Genomic DNA, 21,129 nt, shown 5'->3' with positions numbered 1-21,129 from the left:
ACAAGTAGATAAACAATATTTAACAAGTATTAACAACAAGTGAGGTAGAACAAGTAGATAAACAATATTTAACAAGTATTAACAACAAGTGAGGTAGAACAAGTAGATAAACAATATTTAACAAGTATTAACAACAAGTGAGGTAGAACAAGTAGATAAACAATATTTAACAAGTATTAACAACAAGTGAGGTAGAACAAGTAGATAAACAATATTTAACAAGTATTAACAACAAGTGAGGTAGAACAAGTAGATAAACAATATTTAACAAGTATTAACAACAAGTGAGGTAGAACAAGTAGATAAACAATATTTAACAAGTATTAACAACAAGTGAGGTAGAACAAGTAGATAAACAATATTTAACAAGTATTAACAACAAGTGAGGTAGAACAAGTAGATAAACAATATTTAACAAGTATTAACAACAAGTGAGGTAGAACAAGTAGATAAACAATATTTAACAAGTATTAACAACAAGTGAGGTAGAACAAGTAGATAAACAATATTTAACAAGTATTAACAACAAGTGAGGTAGAACAAGTAGATAAACAATATTTAACAAGTATTAACAACAAGTGAGGTAGAACAAGTAGATAAACAATATTTAACAAGTATTAACAACAAGTGAGGTAGAACAAGTAGATAAACAATATTTAACAAGTATTAACAACAAGTGAGGTAGAACAAGTAGATAAACAATATTTAACAAGTATTAACAACAAGTGAGGTAGAACAAGTAGATAAACAATATTTAATAAATATTAACAACAAGTGAGGTAGAACAAGTAGATAAACAATATTTAACAAGTATTAACAACAAGTGAGGTAGAACAAGTAGATAAACAATATTTAACAAATATTAACAACAAGTGAGGTAGAACAAGTAGATAAACAATATTTAATAAATATTAACAACAAGTGAGGTAGAACAAGTAGATAAACAATATTTAACAAATATTAACAACAAGTGAGGTAGAACAAGTAGATAAACAATATTTAACAAATATTAACAACAAGTGAGGTAGAACAAGTAGATAAACAATATTTAACAAGTATTAACAACAAGTGAGGTAGAACAAGTAGATAAACAATATTTAACAAGTATTAACAACAAGTGAGGTAGAACAAGTAGATAAACAATATTTAACAAGTATTAACAACAAGTGAGGTAGAACAAGTAGATAAACAATATTTAACAAGTATTAACAACAAGTGAGGTAGAACAAGTAGATAAACAATATTTAACAAGTATTAACAACAAGTGAGGTAGAATAAGTAGATAAACAATATTTAACAAGTATTAACAACAAGTGAGGTAGAACAAGTAGATAAACAATATTTAACAAGTATTAACAACAAGTGAGGTAGAACAAGTAGATAAACAATATTTAACAAGTATTAACAACAAGTGAGGTAGAACAAGTAGATAAACAATATTTAACAAGTATTAACAACAAGTGAGGTAGAACAAGTAGATAAACAATATTTAACAAGTATTAACAACAAGTGAGGTAGAACAAGTAGATAAACAATATTTAACAAGTATTAACAACAAGTGAGGTAGAACAAGTAGATAAACAATATTTAACAAGTATTAACAACAAGTGAGGTAGAACAAGTAGATAAACAATATTTAACAAGTATTAACAACAAGTGAGGTAGAACAAGTAGATAAACAATATTTAACAAATATTAACAACAAGTGAGGTAGAACAAGTAGATAAACAATATTTAACAAGTATTAACAACAAGTGAGGTAGAACAAGTAGATAAACAATATTTAACAAGTATTAACAACAAGTGAGGTAGAACAAGTAGATAAACAATATTTAACAAGTATTAACAACAAGTGAGGTAGAACAAGTAGATAAACAATATTTAACAAGTATTAACAACAAGTGAGGTAGAACAAGTAGATAAACAATATTTAACAAGTATTAACAACAAGTGAGGTAGAACAAGTAGATAAACAATATTTAACAAGTATTAACAACAAGTGAGGTAGAACAAGTAGATAAACAATATTTAACAAGTATTAACAACAAGTGAGGTAGAACAAGTAGATAAACAATATTTAACAAGTATTAACAACAAGTGAGGTAGAACAAGTAGATAAACAATATTTAACAAGTATTAACAACAAGTGAGGTAGAACAAGTAGATAAACAATATTTAACAAGTATTAACAACAAGTGAGGTAGAACAAGTAGATAAACAATATTTAACAAGTATTAACAACAAGTGAGGTAGAACAAGTAGATAAACAATATTTAACAAGTATTAACAACAAGTGAGGTAGAACAAGTAGATAAACAATATTTAACAAGTATTAACAACAAGTGAGGTAGAACAAGTAGATAAACAATATTTAACAAGTATTAACAACAAGTGAGGTAGAACAAGTAGATAAACAATATTTAACAAGTATTAACAACAAGTGAGGTAGAACAAGTAGATAAACAATATTTAACAAGTATTAACAACAAGTGAGGTAGAACAAGTAGATAAACAATATTTAACAAGTATTAACAACAAGTGAGGTAGAACAAGTAGATAAACAATATTTAACAAGTATTAACAACAAGTGAGGTAGAACAAGTAGATAAACAATATTTAACAAGTATTAACAACAAGTGAGGTAGAACAAGTAGATAAACAATATTTAACAAATATTAACAACAAGTGAGGTAGAACAAGTAGATAAACAATATTTAACAAATATTAACAACAAGTGAGGTAGAACAAGTAGATAAACAATATTTAACAAGTATTAACAACAAGTGAGGTAGAACAAGTAGATAAACAATATTTAACAAGTATTAACAACAAGTGAGGTAGAACAAGTAGATAAACAATATTTAACAAGTATTAACAACAAGTGAGGTAGAACAAGTAGATAAACAATATTTAACAAGTATTAACAACAAGTGAGGTAGAACAAGTAGATAAACAATATTTAACAAGTATTAACAACAAGTGAGGTAGAACAAGTAGATAAACAATATTTAACAAGTATTAACAACAAGTGAGGTAGAACAAGTAGATAAACAATATTTAACAAGTATTAACAACAAGTGAGGTAGAACAAGTAGATAAACAATATTTAACAAGTATTAACAACAAGTGAGGTAGAACAAGTAGATAAACAATATTTAACAAGTATTAACAACAAGTGAGGTAGAACAAGTAGATAAACAATATTTAACAAGTATTAACAACAAGTGAGGTAGAACAAGTAGATAAACAATATTTAACAAGTATTAACAACAAGTGAGGTAGAACAAGTAGATAAACAATATTTAACAAGTATTAACAACAAGTGAGGTAGAACAAGTAGATAAACAATATTTAACAAGTATTAACAACAAGTGAGGTAGAACAAGTAGATAAACAATATTTAACAAGTATTAACAACAAGTGAGGTAGAACAAGTAGATAAACAATATTTAACAAGTATTAACAACAAGTGAGGTAGAACAAGTAGATAAACAATATTTAACAAGTATTAACAACAAGTGAGGTAGAACAAGTAGATAAACAATATTTAACAAGTATTAACAACAAGTGAGGTAGAACAAGTAGATAAACAATATTTAACAAGTATTAACAACAAGTGAGGTAGAACAAGTAGATAAACAATATTTAACAAGTATTAACAACAAGTGAGGTAGAACAAGTAGATAAACAATATTTAATAAATATTAACAACAAGTGAGGTAGAACAAGTAGATAAACAATATTTAACAAGTATTAACAACAAGTGAGGTAGAACAAGTAGATAAACAATATTTAACAAATATTAACAACAAGTGAGGTAGAACAAGTAGATAAACAATATTTAACAAATATTAACAACAAGTGAGGTAGAACAAGTAGATAAACAATATTTAACAAGTATTAACAACAAGTGAGGTAGAACAAGTAGATAAACAATATTTAACAAGTATTAACAACAAGTGAGGTAGAACAAGTAGATAAACAATATTTAACAAGTATTAACAACAAGTGAGGTAGAACAAGTAAAAAAGTGTTCAGTGCTGAAAATACTGAAAATAAATATTTGAACATAAATAAAATAATGACACTATTGCACACAGCAGCAACAAGAATCTCTAAGAACAGGAAAATGTAAACAGAAATACAGATTACAAAATGAAAAACAACTTAAAAAGAATTGTGCACAACACTTCCAAAGCTCTTCCCCCCACACCCCCCCTCTGAATACCCTCTGGCTGGGACCAGAGGGGGGGGGTCTGAGAACGTTTGTGGCGAGTGGTGCCAGAAGGTATTGATCCAGCTGCTGCTCCTCCTCATCAGTCTCCTCAGAGGTTGGCCTTCATCAGTTCAAGTGTGTCAGACGGACCAGCGTCTTCCTCCTCTTCTTCCTCCACCCGTATCCGTTTTGGATCTGGGCCTTGATCTTCTGAGGAAAAGCCCTTTTCCGTCTCTCAGCCTCAGACGGAGTGGCATGCTCTTCCTTTATCCAGTCTTTTGCATTGCTCAGTGCGCCTGGTGCCACGAGAGGACCCCTGTAACGAGGACCTGACAGCGTTGCGAGGACCAAGCATTTGGTCTGGTCTTCTTTTCGAAGCCTGCCTGTAGGCTGGTCAGCATAGTGTCGGGAGTGTTTTGATGCCCCTTGCTTTTGCACCCTCGACTTCAAGTAGCGTTTCTAGGACGGTGATGCTGGGAGTTATGCACGACATTGATGAGTCTGATCTGCTCATTTCCAGTGGGTAAAAGGGTAAAAGGCTTCAACATGTGCCACACAGACTTGATGATGCACTGTGCTGACATATTATAAGACAGATATAATCAGTTCATCACAATATCTGCTTTGTCAACAAATTTTAATAATTTAAGAAAACAATAAACCTGAAAAGTAGACATTGAAATAAAGTGCTTGATTTCTAATTTAAGACTGCCATGGTTTCAGTTTTTCAACATAAAATCAAATGAGCATGTCTTAGGCTACCATGCAAAGACAACACACTAGTAGGTCAAACCAGAATGTTAAAGAAGCTGCCAGAACATAAATCAGATGCGCATTAAGCAACAAATTGTTCAAGTTCCTGTTCCAAACTGCATCAACGTTAAAAGGAAGTATAAAACATTTCTCTCCTTCAGGTGGCGCAGCACTCTCATATATCGCCGTGATGCGTGTGTCCCACTGAGTGAGACGCACACACACAAACTTCTGTTTGGTAGCTTACGCTCACTGACAAACTCAACCACCTTTAATATTCAACTACGTCTAAAACATATCTCTCATCATGAAAGCTCTTCTTGAGGGGGGGGGGGGGGGGGTGCTGCGCTCTGATATGACTGCGATGGCAACTCCACCCCGCTCTGAGTAGGGAGAGAGGGAGAGACATACACACACACACACACACACACACACCTCCTGTCAGTGCATGTGACCTCCTGTGTACCCAGATTACACTCGTCCAAACCTCCGCCAGGTGGTCGCTAAATAAAACTCCCACAAACACCACGGAACATCGTCGGCATTACTCAGTCCTGTGACCAGTGTTCGAAACAGCTACCGTATGAATACATATCGCCACAATGGCAATCAGTTTTATAGACGAGGCATTCGGCGTTCCCGTTCCGTTGTGAGCAAAGCACATGTGGAGCGTGCATTTGGTATTCGTGTTTCCACTTTCAAAGTGTATGGTAATATTTCAGCTAAGTTAAACAGTTAAAAGATGCTTTGAAGGTTTCAAACTTACCGTTGTCTTGAAGAGCAGGCTTCCATCACTCTGCTAGTGGGGGAGGGGCAATGCACGTGAACTGCAGCGTCTCCAGCAACACGGAGCTGCTCGTGGACGCGTCGGTAAATAACGCCGAGCGTAGCAGCCGCGCATCGGCCGATATATCGGTCGATCACTAGTTTTAAACTTAATGAATCACAGACCTTCATCAGTTCAGGCTGATGAATTAAAACCATCAGGTTAAATGAAAGAAGAAGAACAAACAGATGATGATGATGATGATGGACTTTGAGTTTAGAGAAGCAGAAACGTTTGTTCCCTTCTGGTCCTGACGTCATCGCATCATCACCAGCTGCTGAAAATCGACTGCATATATATATGTATATATATATATATATACATATATTTATATAAAAGAAACTGAACAAACATATTTAATATCCTCACAAAGTATTTTTACTGTACAGTAACTTTATGAAGTTCCTTCTGTACATTTGGCCTCAACACATAAAACGTAGCTGGTACCAGAGTGCAGCCGAGGAGAGAAACGGGGTCTACCAGCAGGTTTTCAGGGCTTTTTCTTAAAAAAAACCCAAATAGGGTCTATAGAACAATTCTGCAGGGTTTTAACTCTGCATTCGGTCGTTGGTTCCATTCCCGGCTCCTCCCTAGTGAGAACGATGATATGATGATGACTTAAAGTGTTTAAGTTGTAGAATTTATTCTTTTGACTATACAATATTTATTATGAACGATACGTTAGATCGTTAGTTGGCACAACTTTTTTTTTCTTGTTTAAACTTCCGAGTTTGAGTTGCCACAAATGAAGATAAAAAATCCATTTCAATAAGCTGCGGTGCAGGGTGACTGTGGCTCAGGAGGTAGAGCGGGTCGTCCTCTGACCAGAGGGTCGGTGGTTTGATCCCCACTCTCCTGTGGCTGCTCAGTGTCTGAATGTGACTCAGATTCTGACTTTGAGTTTTGAGCAGATTCATACATTTTCTCAGTGGTTAATGATTTTTCTGAGAAGCTGTGACATCATGTCGTGACTCAGGAACTTTAAATCCCATCATGCTCAGCGTGTCACTGCCGCTGCTGCACAGCAAACAGTGACTCACTTCCTGTCTCGGCCCCGCCCACTGCTCCACCTCAGTCCACTCACAATTCATATCGATAAGAATAATAACCTGTAAAAACACTCTGATTCACATTCATGTGAGACAGAGGTAGGATGGGAGTTCCCAGCAGCCCCACAGCATGCTGGGTAAAACCACGCACGCACGCACGCACGCACGCACGCACGCACGCACGCACGCACACACACACACACAGGGCTGATTCATCCCCTGCTCTCACACTGTTGAGTTTCCATGTGAAAATGAACAGCTACTACTAATTGGAGGCTAATTTTCCTGTGTGCGTGTGCGCGTGCCGTCCTTTTGTATGTAAATGAGCCTCCACAGAGACAAAGGTCGCATCTCATTAACCTCTAGGGGCGGCGGCGGTGGGAAAGTGTGAAACCCGCTGCTTTGTCTCATGTTGGTGTTCGTCCAGAGCGTCACTGTGGCCTCATGGGAAAATACCTCTGCTGCTCCGCCACACGGAAAACTGTGAGTGGTGATTCTCACGGACGCGTTGGGAAAAATCTCAACCGCCTCGTCAGACGTGAGGTTCAACAGTGAAGTGAGGAGCTGCAGCCTGACGATAGATTGTTGATTCATCTGCAGATTATCATCCAAACTATTCAGCAGAGCCGAGGAGATGCATTTAAATATCTTCCTTTAAATGTGTGTAAATATCGGAGAGCTTCAGATTCACTCAGTAACTAACACGATTTATTTTATTTTGCAGTTCTCGTTACTTTTGTGATTTCATCTGAACGTCACATGTTCAGAGACATGTGGAAACTCCGGCCTTTAGTTTGTAAACGATGACATCATCATGTTCTCTTCTCTGATTGGTTCTCATCAGTCACGACTCGACGACACTAACACAGTTTCACCTTGTCTCCGTCTTCGTCTCTCTCCGCTCGTCTCTCCTCCGCTGCTCTCCTTGTCGGCCTGATGGGGGTGACACCGCCGCTCACCTAGATTTCTAACTTTGGGATGAAGTTTGAAGACGTCGCCATCAACAAACTGCCTGTAGAAAGTTTAAAGAAGTTTTTAAGTGTCATCGACTCAAAGATTTTTCTGTCATGAAAAGAATCATTGGTAGAAGCTGAACATGTCGGATCAGAAACATCTCGTCTCATCGTGTGATACTGTCACTGTGTAACCCCGGCCACTAGGGGGCGTCTCAGTCAGAGCAGTGACTACAGACGGAGTTAGTTGTCAGGTGAAGCAGTGAGGGATGATGGGAGTTGTAGTTGCTTCACCTTCAGCACCAGAGATTCACAGACGTCTAACGTTTCTCTAATCTCTTCACATCAGACGAGTCAACAAATGTGACTTCAATGGATCAAAAGACGAACACAACACTGACACGTGGACCGAGGAGACGCGACGCCACCAACAGGCGAGCGAATGAAACGCACCTTGATTAAAACTACACTATTGGAAAATATATAGTAAGAACAGAAGTACAACAGATCGGATCTGTGACGACGCAAACCTGTAATCAGATTATCAATCAGCCTTTTCCAGAGCCGCAACTAACGATGATTTTCATCATCGATTCATTTGTCGATTATTTTTCCATTGATCGATTAGTTGTTTGGTTCTTATGTGGTGAAAAGTGTCGATCGTGTTTCTCAAACCTCGACATGGTGTTTTGTTTTGTCAACACACCAAAGATATTCAGTTTATATTAGTATATTCATTTTATGTATGTATAATATATTATATATTCAGTCACAGACGAGCAAAGAAACCGGATGATATTGATATTTAAGAAGCTGAAATCAGAGAAATGAAATGAAAACTACTTTTTGTTAGCGATTAATTGATTATAAAAATAGTTGCCGATTAATTTAGTAGTGGATCACTAATCGATTAACTGTTGCAGCTCTCGACTTCTGATACAAACGATGTGACAGTCGGGCGAAGGTTATTAAGACAACAGAACAATGTGAGGAGGAAGTTAAATCTGATGAGTCTGAAAAGAGGAAACAAAAGATCAAATCATAAAGAACAAACAGAGAAGTGAGAGACGACCAATCATTGGTTAATAAACCTCCTCGTTCCCTCCGTTACTTCCTGGTTCATCAACAGTAAACCACCAGGTTAGTTTATTAATCTTTCAAAACCTTCTGTCTGAAATGTTGAACCTGTCGTCTGCTGCTACAAAGATCTTCAGAAGTGTGTTTGTGTGTGTGTGTGTGTGTGTGTTTGTGTGTCACATCCCCCTCCCCCTCCTGTTGAATGGTCCCATCTTGATAAAGCAGTGATGTGATGTTGTCGCTCTGTGATTGGACGAGAGGACCTGTTGTATTTACTGGTTGCTATGGACACGGGACCTGCCGTCCTGCTGCAGAGGGAACGTCCAGGTCGACAGACAAAGATGCCTGTGTGTGTGTGTGTGTGTGTGTGTGTGTGTGTGTGTGTGTGTGTGTGTGTGTGTGTGTGTGTGTGTGTGTGTGTGTGTGTGTGTGTGTGTGTGTGTGTGTGTGTGTGTGTGTGTGTGTGTGTGTGTGTGTGTGTGTGTGTGTGTGTGTGTGTGTGTGTGTGTGTGTCAGTCAGATGTTATGTTGTGTTGGTGTGAAGGGAAACTCGACTCCGACCAAGCCTCCACTGGGAATGTGTCCGGACAGTCCAGCACCTGTCCACACACACACACACACACACACTCTGTCAGTGTTTTTAGCTTCACTCCAGCAGGGGAATTGTGTGTTTGACCTCTGGTGACACGGAGCATTGATGATGATTCCCAGAGAAAAATGTCTTCCACAGATTAACTGTAACAAAGACTGTGTGTGTGTGTGTGTGTGTGTGTGTGTGTGTGTGTGTGTGTGTGTGTGTGTGTGTGTGTGTGTGTGTGTGTGTGTGTGTGTGTGTGTGTGTGTGTGTGTGTGAGAGAGAGTGAGAGTGTGTGAGTGAGTGAGTGACTTCCTGTCCTGCGGCTCCGGCCTTTCAGGTCTGGATCGTCCAGTGGACAAATATAGAAGCTTAATCCGACTTCCTGTGGGCCGCCGCTTTGATTGATGAGGCTGAGAGGACAGAGGTCAGAGGTCAGAAGGATTCAGCCTCTTGTTTTGCAGTAAAAATGGAGGAAGAGTTCATTTGACCTCGGAAAAGAGTAATTGTAGTTTTCTGTGAGTCGTCTGCAGATGAAGAATGAATCGTAATTCATGTCTTCTCGTCCTTGACCTCAGTGGAAAAGGTCACGAGGTCAAAGGTGTCAAGGATTTTTGAAGATGAACTACAAAAACCTCAGCAGCTCCATCAGCATGTTTCAGTCTTTAATGATTCATATGTAACAGTAACTGACATCTGGATCATATTCATACTCTTCTTCTTCTTCTTCACATGACGCGTCACGTTAAATATCGCTGCCGCAATGAATTGTGGGTCTGTTTCTCCTTACTCTCTGAGGAAGCTCCAGTGTGTCCTCTGCTGAAGGAGATAGGAAAGGAAACATCAAAGCTCCTTTCCTAAGCACTTTATAATGGTGCTGAGGAAACACTGACGGTTCACCGCAGCCTCAGACTCTTCTTCTTCAGACTGTGCGTGTCACTTCCTGTCAGAGTATTTTCAGGTTAGCGTGACGGCGAGCTGCAGCAGGTACGAGTTGTTATATAAGACCTCCTCTCTCTCTGACTCGGTTGATTTACTATGCAGACAGAAATAGTGACACTCCTCAGTTCGCTCCAGCTCAGATCTGCATCAGCAGGTGCAGAGGTCATGAAGCTGATGACCTCTACGTTCCCATAGAAACCTGAGGACGGTCACGTGATCATGACTCTGCGTCACAGAGCTGCACGAGTCCGACTCAGATCGAGGAAGTGTTTTCTTGTTCTTTGTCGGGAACAAACCACAACATGTCAACGTGTGTGTGTGTGTGTGTGTGTGTGTGTGTGTGTGTGTGTGTGTGTGTGTGTGTGTGTGTGTGTGTGTGTGTGTGTGTGTGTGTGTGTGTGTGTGTGTGTGTGTGTGTGTGTGTGTGTGTGTGTGTGTGTGTGTGTCAGACAGTAAATCAGTGTTCAGTGTTGAACAGAAGCAGCATCTGTGTTCGTGTGGCGTCTCGACCAGTAAACAGACGTTGCTTTCACTGAGCCTGATTGTGCTGGGATAACTCAGCGTCGGTCTTGGAGGGTGAACGCTCCACACACACACACACACACCACAATCACTGTAGTTGATGATGATGGATGTTTGACAGCAGCAGTTTGTCGTTTTCACCTTCAATGAGTCGACTGAGACTCAGTAGATCCACCGGTGAATCGAAAACTTTGCCTTACGGCTCAGTTCCTCCTCACCCTCCTGTCAATCACCTGTCGATCACCTGTCCGTCTCTTGTCTGTCTCCTGTACGTCTCCACTCACTCGTGAACGAGACCCGAGATTATTCAACTCCTTCGCTTCACAAATAAACATGTGATGTGTAAGAACATGATCCTCTGATCAACTTCCTCTGAAATCTTCTGCACTGACCTCTGACCTCTGCTAAGTATGTGTCTGTGTGTGTGTCAGCTGCCGATTCCTCCGGACATCACTTTCATTTTTAATCACCCTCCTCCTCGTCCTCTTCCTCTTCTCTGCTGGACTGATGAGCAGAGTATTGATCCACAGCGCCCTCCTGTGGTCCGGTCCTCGCTCTGCAGGCTTGGCTCAGTCCTGCCGTGCGTCTTCCTCCTCCTCCTCTTCATGTGTGTTTCAGATGTTAAATGTGTGTATGTGTGTGTGTTTGTTTGTGTTTCAGACGTGAAGGGTCCGCCCGCCCACCGGTTCTCCTGCGGTCAGAGTCCGTACAGCGACAGCGCCGCCTGGGAGAGGAAGTTCTGCATCCTGACCGACAGCCAGCTGGTCCTGCTCACAAAGGACGATGAGGTCAGAGGCCACGCCCCCGATGTGTGGTCACATGACACAGACCCACTGTACCACACACTAACACACCCCCCCCCCCCTCCAGGCTGCAGGCGAGGCTCAGGACAGCCCGTCAGACTCAGCAAAGGGTCGAAGTCTCCGCAGGACGGTCAGCGTCCCATCAGAGGGACAATTCCCAGAGTTCCAGGTAGAGGGCGCCAACATGCTCGGTAAGAACACTGTGAGGGTGTGTGTGTGTGTGTGTGTGTGTGTGTGTGTGTCACTGCTCTGTCACTTGGTCCATGAAAGATTTTTTTTTTATAAAATGTTTATTTCTGGTTTTTATTCTGTGAAGGAGAATTCGTGAGAACGTCAAAACGTGTGAAATGTCATCATGAGTTTGTGTCGGAGTCATTTTCCCAGAGTCAGTTGAAGGTTTCTGAACTCACCATGAGGCGTTCAGTTGCAGCCGCTCTGTGTGGGAACGTCTGAAGACAAAGCGTTCAGTGTCCTGACCCCGTCTGGGCAGAGGGGGCTCCCACCCCGAGCTGCAGGGGTCCAGGTGGTTCTGTCACTAAACCAGATCTTTGACTGGATGAATCTGGTTTAACACAACATCCACAATTTTAGACTCCCAATGACCAGGTGATTGATCAGGTGATTGACCAGGTGATTGATCAGGTGATTGACCAGGTGACTGACCAGGTGATTGATCAGGTGATTGACCAGGTGATTGATCAGGTGACTGATCAGGTGATTGACCAGGTGAATGATCAGGTGATTGATCAGGTGACTGATCAGGTGATTGACCAGGTGAATGATCAGGTGATTGACCAGGTGATTGATCAGGTGACTGATCAGGTGACTGATCAGGTGATTGACCAGGTGAATGATCAGGTGATTGACCAGGTGATTGATCAGGTGATTGATCAGGTGACTGATCAGGTGATTGACCAGGTGATTGATCAGGTGACTGATCAGGTGATTGACCAGGTGAATGATCAGGTGATTGACCAGGTGATTGATCAGGTGATTGATCAGGTGACTGATCAGGTGATTGACCAGGTGATTGATCAGGTGACTGATCAGGTGATTGACCAGGTGATTGACCAGGTGACTGATCAGTCACCAGACTGACAAACTTCTCCCCTGCTCATTCAGTCACAGAGACTCAACACCCCCCTCCCCTCCTCACTTTCAGGGGGGAGGAGCTTATTTATATGTTAACATGCCAGCTCACACAAACAGAACAACCAGGGTCAAACTGGATTCTTCCTGAGTTTGAACTGGGATTGTACCAGTGACTCTGACAGCAGCTCAGATATAATTTCAGTCCACTGTCGACTGTAAAGTGTCATTACAGTGTGGACTGATCATTAACTGTCTGGGCTCTGCAGCAACTTCTCCTCTTTCTCTTCCTCCTCCTCCTCCTCCTCCTCCTCTTCCTCTTTCTCTTCCTCCTCCCCTTCCTCCTCCTCCTCTTCCTCCTCCTCGTCCTCCTCTTCCTCCTCCTCGTCCTCTTCCTCCTCCTCGTCCTCCTCTTCCTCCTCCTCTTCCTCCTCGTCGTCCTCCTCCTCCTCGTCCTCCTCCTCGTCCTCCTCCTCGTCCTCTTCCTCCTCCTCCTCGTCCTCCTCTTCCTCCTCCTCCTCGTCCTCCTCGTCCTCCTCCTCGTCCTCCTCTTCCTCCTCTTCCTCCTCCTTGTCCTCCTCGTCCTCCTCCTTGTCCTCTTCCTCCTCCTCCTCCTCCTCTTCCTCCTCCTTGTCCTCCTCCTCCTCGTCGTCCTCCTCCTCGTCCTCTTCCTCCTCCTCGTCCTCCTCCTCGTCCTCTTCCTCCTCCTCCTCGTCCTCCTCTTCCTCCTCCTCGTCCTCTTCCTCCTCCTCGTCCTCCTCTTCCTCCTCCTCTTCCTCCTCGTCGTCCTCCTCGTCCTCCTCCTCGTCCTCTTCCTCCTCCTCCTCGTCCTCCTCTTCCTCCTCCTCCTCGTCCTCCTCCTCGTCCTCCTCTTCCTCCTCCTCGTCCTCCTCCTTGTCCTCTTCCTCCTCCTCCTCCTCCTCTTCCTCCTCCTTGTCCTCCTCCTCCTCGTCGTCCTCCTCCTCGTCCTCTTCCTCCTCCTCGTCCTCCTCCTCGTCCTCTTCCTCCTCCTCCTCGTCCTCCTCTTCCTCCTCCTCTTCCTCCTCCTCCTCGTCCTCCTCTTCCTCTTCCTCGTCCTCCTCCTGCTCGTCCTCCTCCTCTTCCTCCTCCTCGTCCTCCTCCTCCTCGTCCTCCTCCTCGTCCTCTTCCTCCTCCTCCTCCTCCTCTTCCTCCTCCTTGTCCTCCTCCTCCTCCTCGTCCTCCTCCTCGTCCTCTTCCTCCTCCTCGTCCTCCTCCTCGTCCTCTTCCTCCTCCTCCTCCTCTTCCTCCTCCTCCTCGTCCTCCTCTTCCTCTTCCTCGTCCTCCTCCTCCTCGTCCTCCTCCTCCTCCTCTTCCTCTTCCTCCTCCTCGTCCTCCTCCTCCTCGTCCTCCTCCTCGTCCTCTTCCTCCTCCTCCTCCTCCTCTTCCTCCTCCTTGTCCTCCTCCTCCTCCTCGTCCTCCTCCTCGTCCTCTTCCTCCTCCTCGTCCTCCTCCTCGTCCTCCTCTTCCTCCTCTTCCTCCTCCTTGTCCTCCTCGTCCTCCTCCTTGTCCTCTTCCTCCTCCTCCTCCTCCTCTTCCTCCTCCTTGTCCTCCTCCTCCTCGTCGTCCTCCTCCTCGTCCTCTTCCTCCTCCTCGTCCTCCTCCTCATCCTCTTCCTCCTCCTCCTCGTCCTCCTCTTCCTCCTCCTCGTCCTCTTCCTCCTCCTCGTCCTCCTCTTCCTCCTCCTCTTCCTCCTCGTCGTCCTCCTCGTCCTCCTCCTCGTCCTCTTCCTCCTCCTCCTCGTCCTCCTCTTCCTCCTCCTCCTCGTCCTCCTCCTCGTCCTCCTCTTCCTCCTCCTCGTCCTCCTCCTTGTCCTCTTCCTCCTCCTCCTCCTCCTCTTCCTCCTCCTCGTCCTCCTCCTTGTCCTCTTCCTCCTCTTCCTCCTCCTCTTCCTCCTCGTCGTCCTCCTCGTCCTCCTCCTCGTCCTCTTCCTCCTCCTCCTCGTCCTCCTCTTCCTCCTCCTCCTCGTCCTCCTCCTCGTCCTCCTCTTCCTCCTCCTCGTCCTCCTCCTTGTCCTCTTCCTCCTCCTCCTCCTCCTCTTCCTCCTCCTCGTCGTCCTCCTCCTCGTCCTCTTCCTCCTCCTCGTCCTCCTCCTCGTCCTCTTCCTCCTCCTCCTCGTCCTCCTCTTCCTCCTCCTCTTCCTCCTCCTCCTCGTCCTCCTCTTCCTCTTCCTCGTCCTCCTCCTGCTCGTCCTCCTCCTCTTCCTCCTCCTCGTCCTCCTCCTCCTCGTCCTCCTCCTCGTCCTCTTCCTCCTCCTCCTCCTCCTCTTCCTCCTCCTTGTCCTCCTCCTCCTCCTCGTCCTCCTCCTCGTCCTCTTCCTCCTCCTCGTCCTCCTCCTCGTCCTCTTCCTCCTCCTCCTCCTCTTCCTCCTCCTCCTCGTCCTCCTCTTCCTCTTCCTCGTCCTCCTCCTCCTCGTCCTCCTCCTCCTCCTCTTCCTCTTCCTCCTCCTCGTCCTCCTCCTCCTCGTCCTCCTCCTCGTCCTCCTCCTCCTCGTCCTCCTCCTCGTCCTCTTCCTCCTCCTCCTCCTCCTCTTCCTCCTCCTTGTCCTCCTCCTCCTCCTCGTCCTCCTCCTCGTCCGCCTCCTCGTCCTCTTCCTCCTCCTCGTCCTCCTCTTCCTCGTCCTCCTCCTCCCCCTCGTCCTCCTCGTCCTCCTCCTCCTTCTCCTCTTCCTCCTCCTTGTCCTCCTCCTCGTCCTCCTCCTCTCTCTTCCTCCTCCTCCTCTTCCGCTTCCTCCAGCGTGAAAACTGTATAAACCACAGATCTGTATACAACTATAAACAACAGCTATATTGACGTATAAAACTCTATAAAACACCCATAATTCTCTATTTAACGACATAAAAGTGTGGTGTGTTTGCGGCCGTGTGTGTTGTGAACGTGTATAAACCTGTTTGAGTCTATTGAAACAGTGGAGTGTTTCCTGTCGTGTCAGTCTAATCTCTGGTCGAGGTGAAACCCTGACTCTGGATCTGCTGCATTCCTCCGGCTCCTCCCGTCCGTCCCTCAGGCCTTCAAAATAAAATACTTTCATACACCAGGTTGAGACACCTGAAGATCATTCATTTAGTAAACTGTTTAATCTTTTCATTATTATTTTCCATTTTAACAGGTGATTCTTTCAATCTGTCTGTTTCTATAAATCTCCTCAAGAAACAGAAGTGATCAAATAAAACAGTTTACACTTTACACAACTCACGTGGAAGGACTTTTATTGTGAAGGTCTGACTCGGAGGTGTGTGTGTGTGTGTGTGTGTGTGTGTGTGTGTGTGTGTGTGTGTGTGTGTGTGTGTGTGTGTGTGTGTGTGTGTGTGTGTGTGTGTGTGTGTGTGTGTGTGTGTGTGTGTGTGTGTGTGTGTGTTGAAGCGTCTCACACTGAACAACTGTTTCCTCACAGACGACATGAGTTAGTGTGAAGCTTCTCATGGACACTCAGGGTGAGTTTACATCTGACTGGAGATCAGACAGACAGACAGACTGAGAGACAGACAGACATACAGACCGATTCAGACAGACAGACCGATTCAGACAGACAGAGAGACAGACAGACAGAGACAGACAGACAGATACAGACAGACAGACTGAGAGACAGACAGACAGACAGACAGACAGACAGACATACAGACCGATTCAGACAGACAGAGAGACAGACAGAAAGACTGAGAGACAGACAGACAGACAGACAGACAGACAGACTGAGAGACAGACAGAGACAGACAGACAGACTGAGAGACAGACTGAGAGACAGACAGACAGACAGACTGACATACAGACAGACAGATAGACAGGCTATTGCAGGTCTGTTTCTCTCTACGTCACTTCATGTCAAATTCTTAGGCTCCGCCCACACGTCTACATTTTAGTTTAAAAACTCCTCACTGTTGCTGTGAGACGTGTGGGTAATCCGCGTTGTGTTTTGGTTTGTGAACGATGACACCATCACGTTCTCTTCTCTGATTGGTTCTCATCAGTCACGACTCAACGTAGCTAACATTTCCTGTCAGGAACACTTCATGTTCTGACTTTTCACCATTGCTGTTCCTCCCTCAGAGGAAGTTTATGTTACTAAGCAACGAGCCACTTCCTATTTACACCTGAAGGGTCATGTGACGTGTGTTTTCAGGTTTGTGAATGTGGACAGAGATTTCTAGTTCGCTGTTAGCTCCAGCTGTTGGCTCTTAGCTCCAGCTGTTAGCTGTTAGCTCCAGCTGTTGGCTCTTAGCTCTTAGCTCCAGCTGTTAGCTGTTAGCTCAAGCTGTTGGCTCTTAGCTCTTAGCTCCAGCTGTTAGCTGTAAGCTCCAGCTGTTGGCTGTTAGCTCCAGCTGTTGGCTCTTAGCACTTAGCTCCAGCTGTTAGCTGTTGGCTCTTAGCTCTTAGCTCCAGCTGTTGGCTCTTAGCTCTTAGCTCCAGCTGTTAGCTGTTAGCTCCAGCTGTTGGCTCTTAGCTGTTAGCTCCAGCTGTTGGATCTTAGCTCTTAGCTCCAACTGTTGGCTCATTGCTCTTAGCTCCAGCTGTTAGCTGTTAGCTCCAGCTGTTGGCTCTTAGCTCTTAGCTCCAGCTGTTAGCTGTTAGCTCCAGCTGTTGGCTCTTAGCTGTTAGCTCCAGCTGTTGGCTCTTTGCTCTTAGCTCCAGCTGTTAGCTGTTAGCTCCAGCTGTTGGCTCTTAGCTCTTAGCTCCAGCTGTTAGCTGAGAGGACGAAGACGTTCCAGCTGCGTCTGTTTGATTAGAATGAGCTCAGGAATGTGGAGTTTTGTGAGAGGAGGCGGCGGCGAACAGAACTGGTTTCATGATGTGAAATTCTCTAGATATTTGTTGACAAAGCTGTGTGTGTGTGTGTGTGTGTGTGTGTGTGTGTGTTTGTGTGTGTGTGTGTGTGTGTGAGAGAGGAGGACTGTTAATAATACTGTGATGTCATCAAAGTCAAAGTGAACTTTATTATTAATCAAATCAATGCAACAGTCGTCACACAGAGGATTAAAATTGCATTTCCCCATACTCCAAATGTGCAGTAATATATAACAAACAACATATAGGATTGCAAAGACAACAACAAAGAGAGACAACATATGCAGACAGACAGTGGACATATACATTATCAAAGATATTCTGTGTGTGTGTGTATGTGTGTGTGTGTGTGTGTGTGTGTGTGTGAGACATAATCATTAGTCAGCTGTTTAAGTGTCACAGCTCTGAAAAAAAACCCGACAGATGTTCATTGATCAAACCTCACATCAAGAGTCATATTCGCATATTGTTTCGTAAGATGTATGTTTTTCATTAAGGGGGATAAATGATTGATATTTGATAAAGTGATGAAGGTCCGTCACAGGATGTGAGATGTGGAGGAGACAAGTGTTTCTCAGTCTGGTGTCGTCAGAGTCGGATGTGATACCTGATCTCAGCCTCCGAGCTGCGAATGCTCAATGTTTATTTTTAGCAGCGTTTTTCCCTCGAGTCTTTTTTCTGAGAAGCTCAATAACGACACGCGAGTCGCTTCCACCCTGAGTCGTGACGGTCAGGGGCGTCGTCTGTCGCCTCCCTGCTGGTCTCCAGTCTGTACTGCACCCTCAGTCTGAAGGTCACCGTCCGTCAGCCAATCCACCAAAACTATTGATTGATCCTCTTCTTCCTTCACCGCAGCGGGAGGATGAAGGTAAAACCCCGAGAGCACCGATGATCACTGAGGATCACTGAGCAGAAGGGGCGAGGGTTTGATTCCCCACGTGGCTCAGTCGTTCGGCCGATATGTTGCAAACTGTCTCACTCTGGTCTGAACATTTAAACATCGGTCAAACCTTGGAAATCCAACACTGGACGGTGACCTTCAACGCATCACAGTCCCACATGTCTCATCCTCGTTAGCACATGAACGCATTGTGTAATTTACTCTCACATCAATATACTTTATTGAACTGATTTCGTCATGATGATGATAATGATGATGAGCGATAAGCAGATTATGTTTTCATCGCCGTTTGCTTGTTAGTCTGCATATTTACGCATAAGTCCCGCCCCCAGACACCAGAGGGCGGGGCTTATGACCTATACTGCAGCCAGACACCAGGGGGCGATCATGTCGTCCATCTTAATCACAGTCTGTGGTTCGACATATTATAAACTGTGTGATGAGAAATAACAAGAAAAAACTTATGATTATCATCTTCTTCATCATCATCTTCAGCTCTGGTGACGACACACACACACACACAGTTAATAGCTGAAGCCCCCAGAGTTGTGTCCCACATCAGTCGACTGAGGGGAAACTTATTCAGTAATTATCCTCTGAGGGAAACGATAAATGAGAGAGAGAGAGAGAGAGAGAGGGAGGCTGCGACTGAGCTGCAGCAGAGAGAGAGAGGAGTGAGAGGGAGGAGAGGAGGAGGACGTGAGAGAGGAGAGGAAGCAGAACAGTGGAGTTCGGAGCGATTGATTGAATAAATGCGGTAAAAACTCATTGCTCTGAGAGAGAGGGGGGGGGGTAGAGTTACTGCTGAGAGGGGGAGAGAGGGAGGCAGCGATGGGAGAGGACGGACTGTGAGGAGGAGGAAGGATGCGGTGCTGAGGAGGACGAGGCTCGGTGGGGGAGACGCCAAAGTCGAGGATGTTGAAGGGACGAAGACGGACGTTTACAGTCTGACCTCATTGGCTGACAGGCGGCGGCTGCCTCGGCCAATCCCGTCTGACTTGTGTGTGTGTGTGTGTGTGTGTGTGTGTGTGTGTGCGTGCGTGCGTGTGTGTGTGTGTGCCCTCTCCTCAGATGATGGGGAACAGCTGCGACCGAGGTATCGTCTCCTCTCTCTCTCTGTGTGTTTCTGTCCGTGTCATGTGATCCCACCTGTCATACCTGCTTCCTGCGGCATGTTGCCTCAACTTTGTCTTGGCGGTGAGAGAGGAAGAGGAAGAGGAGCGATGGCGGTCAACCTCGTTCCTCTTCCTCCATTGGGGGGGGTGCATGAAAGTTTCCCTGGCTTCCTCTCAGCGCTGCATCGTCCTGCAGCTGGAACCTGATCCCTCCCGCTGATAAATGCTGACGGCCGCTGCATGATGCGTTCACTGTGGCTGTGTGTGTGTGTGTGTGTGTGTGTGTGTGTGTGTGTGTGTGTGTGTGTGTGTGTGTGTGTGTGTGTGTGTGTGTGTGTGTGTGTGTGTGTGTGTGTGTGTGTGTGTGTGTGTGTGTGTGTGTGTGTGTGTGTGCGTGCGCCAGACTTCATGATGTTGTTTGAAGTTTGAAGAGAAATGAGCAGCAGGTCAGTTTGATGAGTTCCAATCGTCCTGATGAGGAAATGATTGTATCAGACTAAAGATCATTATTATCATTATTGATTCATGTTTTATTATGCCTTGGACTCAGTGATTTTGAATCTTTTTGACCCTGATGTTTCTCCTCACGACCCTCAGTGACGACGAGTCAGAGGAGAATAAACCTCATGTGAAGTTTCACTGGATCGTTTTGATCATTAGTGGATCAATCTGTTTCTGATGTGCTCTGATCAATATTATTGTCAAGTGTAAAATCTTTGATCTTCTGACTGTTGATGAGTAAAAACAATACATTTGACGATGCGTTCAAGGACCCCTGACACTTTAGAGACCAAATGAATGATCCGTTAATTTAAAATTCTAAATCAAAATGACTGAAGCCAAATCATCATGATCGCCCCCTGGTGTCTGGCGGCAGTACAGGTCATAAGCCCCGCCTCCTCCGTGTCATGTGCGGTAGTTATATCACACAAAAATGTGTTCATGTGTTCATGTTTCTGATGACTTTGCTTCTCATTAGTTATTTGATAACATGAAAACAGGCCTGAGACCTCATGATTGACAGCTGACACTGACTCCTGATTGGTCAAGAGCATGTGTGTGGGCGGGGCCTGGATACCATGAATCCACTCCAGTAAAACATGGACCATCAGTCTGCTTCAGTCTGACGCTCACAGGACGATGATGACGATGATGATGATGGTAATGATGATGATGATGGTAATGTAGATGATGTTTTGTTTGAACCTCTGTGTCTCTCTTTCTCTGCAGAAGTGTCTTCGGAGCGATCCCCGAGGAGGAGGAGCATCTCCGGCCTCGGGAGTTCGGAGAAGAGTGTCGCCGTCGACAGTCCAAACTCGTCGCCTTTCAAAGTGCCGGTGAGTCACGAGTCACATGCTCATCCTGAAAGTCGTAGCGAAGAGTCATGAGTCGTAGCGAGATGAGTCATAGCGAGATGAGTCGTAGCGAGATGAGTCGTAGCGAGATGAGTCGTAGCGAGGAGGAGTCGTAGCGAGATGAGTCGTAGCGAGATGAGACGTAGCGAGATGA

The 21,129-nt window shown here is 44.4% G+C and overlaps 1 protein-coding gene across 6 annotated transcripts in view; it reads left to right on the top strand.

The window, feature by feature from the left end:
- The window catches only part of rasal2 (RAS protein activator like 2), a 47,951-nt gene that overhangs the window by 9,357 nt on the left and 17,465 nt on the right, over positions 1-21,129 (top strand). For 4 of the 6 annotated variants that reach the window (XM_047331967.1, XM_035635546.2, XM_035635545.2 and 1 more), the window contains exons 2-4: positions 11,573-11,700; positions 11,783-11,906; positions 20,851-20,957. In XM_047331967.1, the coding sequence (XP_047187923.1) occupies positions 11,573-11,700; positions 11,783-11,906; positions 20,851-20,957 (359 nt within the window). Of the gene's footprint in view, positions 1-11,572; positions 11,701-11,782; positions 11,907-16,225; positions 16,257-19,576; positions 19,602-20,850; positions 20,958-21,129 lie in introns of those variants that run through there. The other 2 variants (XM_035635550.2, XM_035635551.2) reach the window with 2 other exon arrangements.

Source organism: Scophthalmus maximus, chromosome 5, assembly GCF_022379125.1.
Source record: "Scophthalmus maximus strain ysfricsl-2021 chromosome 5, ASM2237912v1, whole genome shotgun sequence".
Lineage (NCBI taxonomy): Eukaryota > Metazoa > Chordata > Actinopteri > Pleuronectiformes > Scophthalmidae > Scophthalmus > Scophthalmus maximus.
This window is presented reverse-complemented; position numbering and strand designations above follow the sequence as displayed.